The sequence below is a fragment of the Leptonychotes weddellii genome, chromosome 6, assembly GCF_054177405.1.
Source record: "Leptonychotes weddellii isolate Sample4059 chromosome 6, ASM5417740v2, whole genome shotgun sequence".
Taxonomy (NCBI): domain Eukaryota; kingdom Metazoa; phylum Chordata; class Mammalia; order Carnivora; family Phocidae; genus Leptonychotes; species Leptonychotes weddellii.
In genome coordinates, this window is record NC_138374.1 from 57,912,421 (window position 1) to 57,928,707 (window position 16,287).

A 16,287-nucleotide genomic window follows, 5' to 3' on the forward strand; every position below is an offset into this window, starting at 1 on the left:
CTTACCAAAAGTAACCTGCCTGTTTCTTTACACTTCCTTTGCTTCTGGATAATCTAATTCCATGAAGAGATCATTAATCCCTTATTATCTTGGTGTTATGAAAGTATCCAATTAGATGGGGTAAACGGATTTTTTAGATAAATTCCAATAATTAAAAAATATATATTAACTGGTTAATCTCTGCTGTATACCAGAGATATTACATGGCTTTCAGCAGTAATTGCCTGAAGAAATATAGCTCACAAACTGTTTTCACTCTTTATCAAAACCCTAATGTATTCTTTAGCTGACTTATTTTAGGCCTAACCTCATTTCTTTTAGACTTTAGGACTGCAGACACATTTGCATCTAGGTCTTTTATCCTTCAATATCTATAAGGCCTTTTTATTCAGTAAACAGCATGGGGGCCTCTTTTGTTACAAACAATTGTGTGGTACACAATGGGAGAGGAACTAATAGGAATGGGACAAACTCCCTGAAGATGAAACTTTTGGTACAGCGGGGAAGACAGCAACATAAATAATTACAACTCAGTGTTAGAAATGCTAAACTACACATGTCAATACCAGGAATAGGGAAGACAGAATTGCTCAGGGCAAGCACTCTGGTATCATTCTTGATTCCTCTTGTCATATCCCACACTCGGGCTATGAGCAAACCCTGCTGGCTCCCCCACCCCACCCCCCGCACGTATATATGGAATGTGGCCACTTCTCACCACCTGTGCTGCTCCCACGCCAAAGTCCTATCATCTCTTGCGATTGTTACCTTTTCACTGGTCCCATCCTTCTGCCTTTTCCCCCTGACACTCCCCTTCCCACCACCCCACCCCCCACCATTTAGTCAGTTCTCATTATAGTAGTGGGGCAATCCTGTTGAAACATAGATTATATCATGTCATTCTGCTCAAAAACCCCTAACCGTTCACCAGTTCATTCAAAGTTAAGAGCCAGATACCATGAGGCCCTCCCTACCTCGGTCCAGCATTGCCTCCCTGAGCTCAGCTCCTGCTTTTTTTTCCCCCTTATCCTAAGGGACACATCCTGCTTCAGGGCCTTTGCACTAGCTGTTTCCTTTCCACACTAGCTGTTTCCTTCTCCCCCTAGATAGCAGCATGTTAGCTACCTCACTTCCCTCAGGTCTTTACTGAAATGTCATCTGCTCAGTGAAGCCCTCCTTGGTCACCTCATTCCAAAAGCATCTTCTGCTCCCTAATATTTCTGTCCCCCTTCCCTGCTATATTTCCTGTTTGGTACTTGTCACGACCTAACACACCACATAGTTTACATATTCTTCTTATTGTCCACTAGAAAATGAGCATGAAGATAAGCACAAGGACAGTGATTTGTGTCTTTAACTAATTGCTGTAACCTCAGTGTCTAGGAGAGGACATATGTATGTACACTATCAGTTAATATTGCTGGAAGAAATGATTGAATGATTGCTTATTGCTGTTGGATAAGTGACTTGACAAGTCCTTGTACCTTTATTGATTCAAGGAGGATTGCTGAGAGGTCTGGGTAAACTCCCTTTCCTATTGTAGTGGAATGATCTTGCTAGTTAGATTTGTTTCAAAAGAGTCAGGGAGGTTAATCCCAGAGACCTCCCATCTGGCATTCAGACTGACATGGAGGCTTGCTTCTATCTACAGCTAGTCTTGCTCTCAGGAGAAAAAGTGAGCAGTACAGGATGGAAGTTCCTCCGTCTTTTAGCTTCAGGGAAAGGCAAAGAGGAATGAGAGGTGGTATTGGGAGGGAATTTATTACCACAATTTCACCTTCTCCTATTAAGCAAGCCTTCTTCATGTCAATGCTTCCTGCTCTCATTGACCAGGAGTTAAATAAGATTGCTTAAACTATTTCTTCTAATAAATTACTTGTGCTTCACCCAATTTCACATGCATTCACTTTTTCTGATGATTGTGTGAGATGTATGAATATACTACAGGGAGCATAGATTGCTAAGTAGAGAAAATGGGATGTTGAGTGAAAAATAGCCAGTTTCTATTGGATGATAACCCAGAACCTTCTACAGCAGGACCAGTGTCCCCCGTAATAGTTGTATCATGATCGAAGAGCCAACCGTTTTTAAGACTCAAGTTTTATCTATCTCAGGGTTTGGTGCCGTTGGTGGGATGTTGATACGGCTTTCCTGCCCTTAAGAGCGTGCATTGCTTTGGCCTCAGTTTTGGAGGGTGGGGGAAGACCGGTTTAAAATGTTGCTTCCTACTAAACATGCAGTTACGGGCTTGGAAGAAATAGTTGCGCATGCTAATCACTCCCAAATCTGGATATATTGCAGGGTGTTTTGACAGTTTCCCCCACATAACATCTGTACTTAAGAAGCCTCACTGCTATTGGTAAAGTATTGACTTGATTTCTCTGCTCACATCCAGGGCACTGCATGGTACTGCCCTGCTCTCCCCAGATCCCCCCGCCAGGCGCTCCCCTACAGACCTCTCCATCTTCCATGAGTATGAGCTTACATAAGAACCATTCATCTCCTGATGGTTATGTTCACCGATCACTGACAACTCCCTGTGCATCTCATACACACCGGGCTGCTTCCCTACTAAAACTTCCCAAAACCACATGTGACACATTCCCTTTCTCTGCCATGCTCCCAGCTCTTTCGTGCTGTTTTGATCTGTTTGCATAGCGCTGTCAGACCACATGCATGAAAGGTGTGTTGTTGACATGAATGGTTTTGAAAATGTTTCTGTAAAGAACCTACCTAGGTTATAGGGGGTGAAGGAAGCTTGAAGCCCCAAAGAGGGAGATCAGGGACTCCTACTTGAATCTTGGCCAGAAGGGGACCTGTGCGCACCGACAAAGGAAAGAAGCCCATTAAAATGTGATCATGATCTCTACCAAGATGAAGGATATAGGGAGTCTCTACTAAAAAAAGAAATGGTAGGCAGTACTGACGTGTAAAGAAGTAGGGTCCTACCACAGAACAAAAAGCTTTAAAGGGTATGTTAACAAGGAGATACTTCCAAGTGAAACTCAAATAAATATAAGAACTGTTGGTTTACTCTTGGTCACCAAGTGTGCATCAGCAAGAGACAAGACCAGAATTGGCCCGTGGGAGAAGGGCATTTGACTGTCCCGCTCACAGCTCTCTGGAGGACCAGCTGGAACCCACGAACCTTCACAATGGCCCATCAGATTCGCCTAATGTTAGGCTCTTAGATAAAGGATAACTTAGGTATTTTTTTCTCCACTTAACCAGATAAGAAAACACAAGGCCTGCAGAAGCTCCTTAGCCGGACAGTGGTGGCAGTGTGGATGGGACTAGAAAAGGCGAAATAAACCAAGAAGATAAGAACACTTCTGTGATAGGAAGGAGCTTGGGAAATCCATTCTTAACAACGCAGTGTTATAGTGATTGTCTACCCTTTTTCAACCACTTCTTCAAAGGATGAATTTGATATTTCACATTGGAAAAGCAGTTTACCTTCTGGTTGCTTCTCTGACCTTTTCCCACCACATTTGCTCTCTTTCACTGTAGATGTTATAAAGACAGGCCTGGGCAATTTATATGGCCTTGGCTGTTTCAAGCCTAGCTTGAGCCGAGATGTGTGGGTAAGATGCACTGTTTTCAGATTTTTTTTCTTGCATCCATCAACAAAGATTGGTCCCAACTTTGCACACACTCCTTATGTTACCCAAATACCTTTGCCAATTTTTTACATGCTATCTTTGGCCCATGGTCTCCTTAAAAGATAACTGGAAAAAACATGTTGTCTTGTTTGTTTAATATCTGAAGAAAAACTGATACAACTGAGGTTGGCTTTATCAGCTCAAGCATTTTTGGATGACCTGGGCTGTCTCTGACCCCCCTCCCCACCTCCCACCCTTCTATGAAGCGAGATTCGCAGTTGTTTCGACACACAGATTTACTCTGGATTCTTTTTTACTTAACTAATCAAAACATTACTCCATGGGTATTATTAGTGAAACTTTTATATTAATATCTTCCCCTTAGGGAAAAGAAATTACATTTTTCTCCCCAAAATAAACATTCCATAGGTAAGCAACTGAGACCCTGCACTCTTAAATCCTTTGTAATCCTGGCTTCCTTTAAAACCACTTAGCTGGGTCCAAAAAAACCCCAAAAACAAAAAACAAAATCTAAACCTCTTCCTACCCCTTCTCAATATTCAAGTTCTGAAGTTTAGAGTTTTGTCTACTCTGTGCTTTGCTTCTGCATTCTCAAATTCTTGTGCTTTCTACTCCAAATAGCTGTAGGACGCCATTTAAACCCTATCAGATTCTTTTTACAGCTGAAATAGGAACCCTGAGGTCATTTCTAGGCTAACCCTGCTGCATAGTATGTGAGAATGTCCTCATCACACCTCCCCCTCCCAATTATTTTTAAACTCAACCCTTCCAAGTAAAAAAATGTAACCGAGCCACAGAAGTAGAAATGCTAGAACCTGACTTTTTCTTGTTATCTTTCATAGGCATGGCATTTTTAAACACGGGCTTGTGTCAGACACTGAACAGTCTCCACACAGGAATGAATGTTTTGATTAAAAGTTATTTGATATCTCTAGTTCCTTGGAATTCTGCCTAAAGCTGGAGATATTCTTAGCTGCAGGTCTCGTGCCTTCCTTGACTAGATAGAAAAGCAGCTCAAAATCTAGAGGGACTACATGGCATTCTCAAAATAGTTACTTGATTGTATAGGTGTTTATATGGCAGAGGATCCTGCTGTGTGAAGAGTTAGGGGTTAGGAAAGAATATTGGGCTAAGGAGGAATGTGTCAAAACAGCATCTTTCTGTAGCTCCATCCATCACCACATCCACTGATTCCCAGCCTTTTGGCTAAAATCAGGATTAGGGTACTACATTATTAGGGCAGGCCTGAAGAATGGGATTCTCCATAATTTGTATGTAATGTTTCCTTCACTTGCATCTGTATTTAGATCAATAAGGGTTAAGCCAAAGACACTGAAGCAAGTTGGTAGGTAAAATAGGATCTTATTTTTTAACCGTTCTCACTGTAAAACAATGGAGATTGCAGTCTCCTAGCCCCTAAATGTGCATTAATAAAAGGAAAAAAGAATAACTTTATTCCAAGGACACAAATAGAATTTTTATTCAATAAGTTATTCTAGCTTCAGAGGTAGTATTGCTCTCATACAACCTCTTCTCTTTAACTGTCATCCTTTTGAGGCAAAATATTTACAGAACATTGAATTATTTTCCTAGCTTTCCAAAAGCATTTCATGCATTGAGATATTGATGCGACACAGTTAGAGGTTGGGCCCTCCGGACCTGTATTGTGTGTTGGCATTATGCTACTATCATCAAGAGATGCCCTTTTTTCCAACCCCCAAGGTCCTGTCTGTACTTGTTTACAGGTCAACTGAATAGTAACTAGTATGTGTTCAGTGGCATGAGTGTTATCCTGGTAACCTTGGCAACAGAGCCAGCTCTGATTTCAAAACCTCACATGCTGTATCATAAAATTAGATAACAGAATTGACATTCAGCTACATGTCTGTCATATAAATTAAGCCCTGAGAATATTTCCTTCATAGCCATGTGCTTCAATATGGAAATGGGCACCAGTTAGAACAATTTTAGGCATATACATACTAGTCTACATTTAGGTACTGGATCCATTTCCTCAATTCTTTCTCTATAATATTGAACCTCACAGATTGCCATGTTAATCTCACTGTGCCAAAATTCATGGTGGCTTTGTTTTACGACCGGGATGAAGCTTAGAGCGGAGCTGCATCAGATATCCTATATAAATAGGATTATGAATAATAGAAAACTCAGCTCCTAAAAAATGTAAAATTCAAAGCATTCTTAGCTTTCCTGGATACCGTTATTTATGCTGATTAGAAGTAAGGCTGTGCACAGAATATTCCACTAACTAAATCAGAATCCTGAAGACAAGACATGCTTCCCTTTCATTTATATACTTCTACATATTTTTACACATATTTTCCAGTGTCTATGAATCTCTGATAATATCTATTTCAAGGACATTCTATACATGCAGATTAATACATTCATCTACTTTGAGTCCTAGGTCCTCTTTTATAATTTGTAAATATTTTAATCTCAGGATTTTCCCCTGTATGTGCTGTGGACTGGTGCAGTTTTTCTGGGATATAAATTTAAAGATTCAACTTGTGAATTACATTTAATATAAGCACCCTGCAGTTTTCTGCATTGCAAATGATTATTTTTAGAAATTTTATGGTTGCCCAGATATATTTGTTTGTCTTCATTGATATGTAGGGGGGAAAGCTCATTAATGATTTAAAAAGAAGGTGTTTTGATTCATCGACTTGATTCTTCTCATTACATAAACAGTAAAGGCAATAAATTAGCATCTAATAAAATTGTAAGAGTTTATTTCTGAATTTAGCTGCAAGATAGTCTTGAATCCTTGGGCATAATTTTTCCTATTCTTTTATATTCTTCTGCCTCAATGTTTTCAAAGTCACCATTCAGCATATTTTAACCTAGAATGATTGGTTTATAATTCTTATTAAAGATACCTTTTAGCAGCTGTCAAACACCATAATTGAACAACTGTTTTGTAAAACTGTTCTTTGGCTTCTAGAATGGTAAGTTATTATATAAAAATAGAAGATCCTTATGTCAAAATTGACTATAAAGTACTTTTTTCCTTTCCCCACTTACCTGCCGTGTGTCACATATAACATTTGAGAAATCTGCTTCCGACATTCTCTTATTAGTCATCCACCTAACTCTTGCTGGCTTTCTGTTAAACACGACCGTCTTGCCATATCCCTAGTAAAGAGTCAAAATCCCTGAAAATTCAGGACATTTTCTTTTCAGAAACAGATAAGTGGTTGTGCTCCCTACATGTGTGTTTAAGTGGGAAGAAGGGCAGAAATCCTTCTGTGTATTTGCTGACCCCGGACAGCAAATACCTATTATGTTTTCAGTAATGTTTAAACTGTTTGCTTTATCTCATTGGGTTGAGTCATCATCGCCTTTACGTTTAAACTGGTAAAAGGTAGTTTTTATTGTTTTATTTTATCTTGAAACTATTTCTTGTGACAAACAGAAATAGTTCCGCATGTTGTGGTTCCAGGACTGAATCAAGTTTGGGTAATCATCAGTATTGTAAAATAACATCATCAGAAACTTCGATACATAGGCGTTCTGCAGTGTGGTATGAGAGTAAACTCAGGCTGTGTTGGTACTGGAATGTGGGGGCTTCTCAAGCTGTTTGCATGACTCCGAGATGTATTTTAATATCCGTGGTTTTGTTTTGTTCTGTTTTGTTTTATTGTGACATGATATGGCCTTAGATGGATGGGGTGGGGGGGACCATAATGATAAAAGAAAAAAAGTGATAAGGCAATACAGCTTCTTTTGTGATTTCCTTTTAGGTCTGATGTTGTGGTCCTCTGTTTTTCTATCGCTAATCCCAATTCCTTAAATCATGTGAAAACCATGTGGTATCAAGAAATCAAGCACTTTTGCCCCCGCACACCTGTTGTTCTGGTTGGCTGCCAGCTAGACCTCCGCTATGCTGATCTCGAAGCTGTTAATCGAGCCAGACGCCCTTTAGCGAGGTAAGCCAAGGGACTCGGTGATTTGCTGTGCTGGCCAAATTAAAATTTAGAGGTAACAGATGACTCTGCAGGCTAGGGTTGCGCTCCTCAGTGGTCCTGGGACTCCATCAGTCAGCCATGTGCTTTAAGTTAGCTTGTTAATCCTGACCCTCTCAGGCTCACCATCCCCTCGTAGGTAAGGAACCCATTTTTGTAAAATGGTTGGCCATTGTTGGAAGTGAATTCTCCAACTGTGACATGGTGTGAATAAAAGTGTCTTGAAATTTGTAAAACATTAAACAAAACATTAGCTACTCATAATAATGTCATTCTTGAAATTATGATTATTATAGTAAAGTTCATGTATGTGCAGAGGGATTAGCCACAGTTCCTGGCCCCGGGAATATCAGGTTCATACAGATACACACATCCGAGTGTTTTTAGTCTTCTCATTTTCCTCAATCCAATATCTGAGAATATTTCATTCCCAAAAAGGCAGTGTCTAGTTTTTAAAAATCATATGGACCTATAGTTGCAAAACAGCAACACTGTTTTTTAAATGTCTCTAGTAGTTATATTTTTAAAGTGTCACAAGTTTAAAAATCAACCTGAAAGAGGATTTGTTTGACTCTGTATAAAATGTGGAATACCAGTTTTAGGGGGAAATAAGAGTTTTTAAAAACCCGTGCCCCCTCCATATTCCCTTCAGAAAAAATAATTTTATATATATTTTGTGTCTAAGAGCATAGTTTTCCCCAAAATGGTGATATTAATACCTTCCTTTGATGTTTGCCTAATAGGCTTATTACAAAAATTTTGTATAGGCAGCTTTTTATACTCTCACAGCAAAAGCAAATGGTGCTTTCTTTAGACAATTTCTGATGTTCTTGGTGCATTTCAGATAAATTTTCTGAAAACGGTTCATGTTAGGCTTTCACAGTCCTTCTGTTAAATGCGTGGACTAGGCATTGCATATTAGAAGCCACACAGGGGGAAAGGGGACTTACGGTGAAAGAGACTGCCCCTGGCATCCAGAACTTTCTGTGGGAAAGAATCGGCTAAGACAATCAGGCCTCACAACCACGGACGTGGAGGACTAGAGGAGAGTTACGGGTGCTAGAGGATGGAGAGGGGACAGTCCCCTCTGTAGAGTAGCTCTGAAATTTCATGAAGGAGGCAGTATTTGAACTAAGCCTTGAAGAGTGTCACCAGCTAGTGATTTTCAAGTCAGTCCCAGGAACCAGGAGCACAAAATGCCCAGAGGAGCCGACCTTGAAGTTAAGCCTTCTTCCCTGCACCCCCTTCCACCTTCACAACACCCTACCATTTTTCCTTGCATTCCATCCAGGTCTTCAAATCCAATTTCTAACCAGTGTTGTATTTCTCCTAAGACCAGCACCTGTCAAGCACATTACCTTTGATTCTGAAAGCCAAATATTTATTGAGGAAGATCCATTCCTAACATTATGTCTCAGAATCAAGAGTGTGTTTGTGAAGAGTAGAACAACAAATCACATCTTGCCCATTTACCGTGTTATGCCATAGTCACGGCACTATTCTGCTTACACTGCTTCCAGAGGTTTGGCCTCCCTGGGTTTGATTAGATTGTAATGGGCCTTGTGTGCCAGCCTAAAGGGCATAGCCTTTGTTCCATGAGCTTTGTGGAACCAGAGGAGATCTTGAAAAAGAATTATAGCTGCAAGTCATACTTCTGTTATGTAAGGATTTTTCCTGCAGCAGTGAGCACTGTGGGCTAAAATGTGGAGAGGCTAATGCACCAGTCCAAGCAAAAGAGGATGACAGTGTGACTGCAGACGTGGAAGAGAAGAGAAGCAGTTAGACATGAAAGAAGGCTCACAGACGTGATGGAAGGAACTTAATGGGCCATTGGATGTGAACCATTTAACCAGTCTAGAACTACGGGGTTCTAAGTGCTTGGCAGAGGTCTCTTGGCAACTTTCGAATGTGACCTGAGGCAAACCCTTTAAGCTCGCTGCCTCTGTTTCTTCAGAAGGTGGATGAAAATCACACCCGCAGGGTTATGGTGAGGCTCAAATGAGAAAAAGCATATGGATTCTTTGTAAGGTTGTAAAGCAAAATGTAAGCATAAGGTGCCGGTGACAAAGATGACGGTGACGATGGGGTGATGGCTGCTATTTGTCAGGCACTTCCTGTGGGCTAGCGTAGTCTCTCATTTCAACTTCTCAGGAGTCCTTTAAAATGTAGGTATTTACTATTATTATTCCTATTTTACCGATGGGAAAACCGAGGCTTGAAGAGTTTAGGTAACTTGCCCAGGATCATATAGCTAGTAAATAAGGCTGATACTTCAGTTACTGTAGTTACTACTGAAAGCATTTTTTTTTTTTTTTCCTGCAGGCTTAAGGTTGGAAGACTTGAGGTTGATAGATTTTTCAAGAGCCTTATTAAAAGCCTGCATAGGGGGGTGCCTGGGTGGCTCAGTCGGTTAAGCATCCGCCTTCGGCTCAGGTCATGATCCCAGGGTTCTGGGATGAAGCCCCGCATCGGGCTCCTTGCTCAGCGGGGAGTCTGCTTCTCCCTCGACCTCTGCTCTTCCCCACCCCGCTCATACTCTCTCTCTCTCAAATAAATAAATAAAAATCTTAAAAAAAAAAAAAATCCTGCATAGGACTTTAAAGATACAGTTCTATTAGGTGCTTTGATAGGCCCTCATTACCATTTTTTTCCTAAAATGAGGCTGATTATAACTTTTAAATCCTCCATTCTAGGCCCATAAAGAGAGGGGATATTCTGCCCCCCGAAAAAGGCCGAGAGGTTGCGAAGGAACTCGGCATACCGTACTATGAGACGAGCGTCTTTGACCAATTCGGCATCAAGGACGTGTTTGACAATGCAATCCGAGCAGCGCTGATTTCTCGCAGACACCTGCAGTTCTGGAAATCCCACCTAAAGAAAGTTCAGAAACCTTTACTTCAGGCACCATTCCTACCTCCAAAAGCCCCTCCACCAGTCATCAAAGTTCCAGAATGTCCCTCCACGGGGACGAGCGAAGCTGCCTGTTTACTGGACAATCCTCTGTGTGCCGACGTCCTGTTTGTCCTTCAGGACCAGGAGCACATCTTTGCACATCGAATTTACCTCGCTACCTCCTCTTCCAAATTTTATGATCTTTTTTTAATGGAATGTGAAGAAACCCCAAATGGGAGTGAAGGAGCTGGTGAGAAAGAGAAGCAGAGCAGGGATTTCCAGGGGCGGGCATGGAGCCTTGACCCAGATGAGGAGAGGGAGGAAGGCACCCCAAGGACCCCTCAGACCAATCAGTGGAAGTCCTCGAGCCAAAACCTGTCCCAACAGGAGGGTCCAGGGATGGAAGCCGAGAGCTCGATTCCAGAGACGCAGACTTTGTCAGGCTGGAGCAAGGGGTTCGTTGGCATGCACAAGGAGATGCAAGTCAATCCCGTTTCAAAGCGGGTGGGCCCCATCACCGTGGTCAGAATGGACTCCTCCGTCCAGCCACGCCCTTTCCGGACCCTGCTCCAGTTTCTGTACACGGGACAACTGGATGAAAAGGAAAAGGACTTGGTGGGCCTGGCTCAGATTGCAGAGGTTCTGGAGATGTTTGATTTGAGGATGATGGTGGAAAACATCATGAACAAGGAAGCCTTCATGAACCAGGAGATTACAAAAGCTTTTCATGTCAGGAAGGCCAATCGGATAAAAGAGTGTCTCAGCAAAGGGACATTCTCAGGTGAGTAGGTCCAACGATAAAGTCATCGATCCCTTTGGTTGTGTTTTATTAAACATTAGCTATACACGAGTAAGGGAGAGACTAACCATCACTAACATGTTATAAATGCTTATTTTTTTCATGTACCCTTCTAGTTGCATGTATCCATCTATTTCATTCTTATCAGACTTATCAGACTTAAGGGCTAAAGATTATTCCATTTTGCAGATTGGGAAACTGAGGGACAAAGAGGTTAGGTAACTCGCCCCAGGATATACAGGCAGGATTTGTACGCAAGCTTCCCTCTAAAGCAGCATGGTATCACAGTGCTTCTCGAAGGTAAGTCACATTACCCCTGAGCCTGAGCCTGAGCCAGAGCCAGTCAGCTTGATGCTCATGATTCCCCTTCAGGGTCCTTTCCCTGACCAAGTCTACTCCCCACTGACCCTTTGGCCCTGAAATCCTTGAGGTGATATTGGAGCCGTCTGCGTTCCCGTCAGGAGTGCCTCTTCTGCCCACCTCCTCTCTTTTCTTTCTCACACTCCTTTACCCTGCTCTATATTTTCCTCACCTCTTCTTTGTCCTTGATGACCATGCCTTCTGCTGCCACAGTGTCCTCACATATTTGCTTGCACACACTTCTACTGAATTCTGAAATTGCCCTCTGTGTGTGTGTGTGTGTGTATTTCATTGTAAAAATGTGACTTTCTGACTTTTATTTATGTGGACACTTCTGTTTTGTCTTTATCTTTCATAATGCCTGTCATGATGATACACATTTAGTACTATACATTTAGTCATTGATTACTGAGTCTGTTCATTAATTTTAAAGCTTATAAATAATCTTTACCTGAAACATTGACCATCATGAAATAGAAGCCATCTTGAAAGTTAATGAAAAGCAATGTTACAAACCTGCAGTAAATTAAACAATGGACCTTAAGTGAAATGAATTGAATCGCCCACCCCTTAATGCAAAGGCATAGTGACCAAATACAATGTGGAGTTTCAAGTGGATTGTCTTTAAAAAAAAAAAAAAAAAACTATAAATACAATTTAGAGATAATTGGAAATTTTTGAATATGAACTAGATAATGGATGAAATTAGGGAATCATTGCTGATTTTCTTAGGTGTGATAATGATATGATTATCTAGAAGAATGTTCTTATTTTTAGAAAATTCTTGATAAAGTAGTTCGAAGTGTCATGCTATCTGTTAAAAAAAGTGTATACATATACTACACATATTCACTATCTATACACACACACACATATATAGCTAAAGCAAACATGGCAGAATGTTAACAATGTACTATTTCTACCACTGTTCTATTATTTTGAAATTTTTCATAGTAAGGAGGAAAAAATATTCCTCTCCTTTATGGTACTATATGGTTCAGAGAATTTGTGTTGTGAGCTTATGTACAATTTTAAATGTTTACCCCCAATCCTCGAATGACATAGAAGGAATTGGGTGTTCCAAAGGTGGAGGTTGATACAAAATCACTAAGTAAAGCTATGGAAGAGAGAGTAGGAGACGTAGGTGGACGAATATGGGCAGAACTCTCAGCAAAGCTGGCTCACGGTTATGTTTCTTCAATCCCTGGGCAGATGTGACGTTTAGGTTGGATGATGGAGCCATCAGCGCCCACAAACCGTTGCTGATCTGTAGCTGCAGGTGGATGGCCGCCATGTTTGGGGGCTCGTTTGTGGAAAGCGCCAACAGTGAGGTATGTGCCTTCTGAAAAGCCCAAGTGGTATCTCTGTGAATGGGCATGTGTTTAATTAACCAGACGACTTCAGTTATTTAACTGCTTCCCTGAACCAGTTCCTTAGGCAGTGTTTGAGGGTCAGGTCACCCTCTTCTTAATTTTGCAGTTAGGAGGAGCTGGTGTCTGTTGCTCACTGCTTTCATTTGTAAAACGTGATTGGCTCTACTTTTTAACAAATGTCCCCAAGCAAGACACTGGCAAAATCACATCCAATAGGGGCAGAGTCTGTCTTCCAGAAGTTTAAGGCAGTGAAAAGCTTCCTCAGTCATCCCCGACCTGGGCTCAGCTGAGACCCTGACCAGAGGGCGGGCCTTAAGAAGCCACCCCGTTGGGCCTCAGTCTTCTCATCTGCCCCGTGAGGGACGCCCCAGGGCATGGGGGACGCCCTGGATGGTCTCCTGGAGCTGCGGCACTCCCCGAGGCTCGGCCGGACTTGCCTTCTCCAAGGGTCTGTTCACTGGACGGAGATGGCAACGGAGCAAATGGTCCCTCCTCTGAACACGCCTCCCTTCGGTCTCGCGGAGGCCACTGAGTCACTTCTCGGGCACCGGCCCTATCTCCAGGAGAAGGATAGTCTTAGAGCAGAGCAAGCAGTATGTTGAAGACCCTACCCGTTCATCTTTTTACAAACTCGATTGGAAAAGAAAGAAAAATTCCACTCAAGCACATCTAACTTTAGAAGAGCAAGCGTTTTTGTTGAGTTTTGAAAGTATTTTTTAACCATCTTTTTTTAAAAAACACGGGGACACCCCATCAAGTTTATTGTCCCAAGAGGCTTGTTTTGCATATCTCAGCATCTCTCTCCACACTTTAAAAAGAAATGAAGAAAACAATAGCGGTGAGGGGCTCTCACCGCAGAAATCTGAGCACTCCCATTGTGACCCAGGAGCCTGCATTTGCATCCCCGAGTAGGGCTGCAGAATCACAAGCCCGGAGGGCTGGGGCGGAGGAGGTCCCTGGGCCACCTCCTGCTTCCAGAACAAACTGCCGCTGCTCCTAAACCAACCCCCAGCAAAAGGCTGTCTGCTGTGTGGGCAAAAAGTGTCAGAATTATCCTGATGACCTCTTTTGGTGTCTCGCAGCCTTTCTGAATCCGGAGGTCCTCAGCTGTAACTAACCAAGTCTTTCCCGTGCCACCAAAGGGGTTTCAGAGCCGCGTCCCTGAGACAGCAGCAGCGTCGTGGAGGCCGCCCAGTGAAGGATGTGGGGCTCGAATCCCAACTCCTCCACTTACAACCTGTGTGGCCTTGGGCAAGCGACCCCCTTTCTGAGCTCCAGTCTCCCTGTCTGGAAAGCATGATGATAACCCACAGTGTGGTAGTGGGGTACAAAAGTCAGACCTTGCAAATCACCCCAGGAGCATTAAGTAAACGTAGCTGCCGTTAGTCTTATTGTGATGTTGTTAGGGTTAATACTCTTTCACTCTTACTTCCAAAAAAATCTGGGGAAGCCACCGACTGACAAAACTTCATCCAAATGGCATTTCACCCACTTCAGTCATCCCCAGAGATAAAGGGCCTGGGGGCTGGCTTCCCTTATTTTTCCAGCTCACTGAAATGTGTGCTGATTGTGTGGCCGAGCACCTGCTATTAACACAGCAGAGAAGTTGATCAAGGTCAGGAACCCAGGCACAAAGGGACACTGTCAGAGCTGACCTCACAAATGCTAATCCCCTTTATCCCTTCCCAGAATGGACCGTAATCAGCTCCAGATTAAAATGTGCAGGAGAGGTGACCAAAACAAAAACTTGGCAGACAATGTGAATGCACACGTACATGGGGAACAGCCTCTCCTGGAGGGGCCCCCTGGGTAGCACGACCTCCTAGAAAGACTAGGTCATTAACATGGCAGCTGAGGCTAATAGGTATGGATACGTTCTACCCAACTTAGAAGACAGAGACCATGGACCCAAGCAACCGAAGGTCCGTGCCGGATCCCTTTAGTCAGTGTGTTGAGAATGCCATGAGCTGTTGACACGTGTGCCCCTGCCTGCCCCTTCCCTTGATTTCCCCTGTAGACTGTAATGGTTATGTCGTGATAAACTCTAGTCTCAGCTTGACCTTGAGCAAGCGACCGACCCTCTCCTAACCTGTGTCCTCATCTGTAAAATGGGGGATAACAAGAAAACTGTCTTCAAAGGGCAGATAAGTCAGGAGAACACATGTATAAACATAGAATTCGGTGCTTGGAACATACGGAAGCTCAAGAAATATCGGTGACTATTGTCCTGGAGGATTCTTGTTTAATTCTTTCCATGAAGGATTAAAAATCTTTGTCCCCTGAAAGCCCTCGCAAAGTGTGGTTAGAGGGATCATGGGGAGGGAGGAACATCAGTTAAACGCTCAGCAAATATTCCATGACTGATGCAGGCCTGTATTGGCACTTGGGATCTGTCCTTTTCTAGGGCACCCATTAACTCTTTATTGTCCTGTGAAAATCTGACTTCCCCCTCAAAATTCAGTCTTTTTATTTTTTTGCATTAATAGAATTCTCATGAATATCCAGAAAGGAAGAAGATATACATTGATGTTACTTTAAAATTTTTTGTCACTTAATATTTAAGAAGACATTGTATTTTACTTCTATTTTTCTCATTACCTTTAATGTAGCAGTAAGCATAATTCTCTCCCTAGAGGTACTCAGCAAGTGGTTCATTAAAAATGCATGCCTGGCTTGTAGTAAGCAATGCTCTGGATCTGGAATACTTTCTCATTCTCTATGAGACTGTCTCTAATTATAAGCCTAATAGTCTGAGCTGATTTTCACAATTAAAATTTTAAACCATCGAAACTGGACTATGGGACGTTTTTTAGGATAGCATTATATTCTCTTTGCTGACTTTTTTTTTAAGGTACATCCAGCAGGTAGGATGCAAAATTCCTAATTCCATCTCTTATGTAGCTTTATATTATTTTTAAAAGTTCTATGAAATGACCTCTCCATTGTTCTACATAAACATTAAAATCATAGAAATGGTCTTTTAAAAAAAAATGAGGAGAAAAAAAAGGTGCAGGTTCCAAAGGTGCTTTTAGTTTATTCTCATTCGCTCTAAGGGTCCCAAGCATTCTTTGCCCAACAAAGCCATCGCTTCAAAAAACTGTTAGCATCGTGTTATGCAAGAAGGAAAAAGCAGGTCATGGATGATTACAAATGTCAGAACACGCCGAAGACATTGGAAGTATTGGGGCAGGGCTGCTTACAGGAATCTGTCATCTCCTGCTGCCAGAAATAATTTCTTTTCACTTAGGAAG

At 42.1% G+C, this 16,287-nt stretch overlaps 1 protein-coding gene across 15 annotated transcripts in view; it reads left to right on the forward strand.

Annotated features, from left to right (window-relative positions):
- The window catches only part of RHOBTB1 (Rho related BTB domain containing 1), a 119,867-nt gene that overhangs the window by 92,787 nt on the left and 10,793 nt on the right, over positions 1–16,287 (forward strand). For all 15 annotated transcript variants that reach the window (XM_081824190.1, XM_081824195.1, XM_081824197.1 and 12 more), the window contains 3 exons: positions 7,391–7,576; positions 10,306–11,285; positions 12,876–12,994. In XM_081824190.1, the coding sequence (XP_081680316.1) occupies positions 7,391–7,576; positions 10,306–11,285; positions 12,876–12,994 (1,285 nt within the window). The remainder of the gene's footprint in view (positions 1–7,390; positions 7,577–10,305; positions 11,286–12,875; positions 12,995–16,287) is intronic.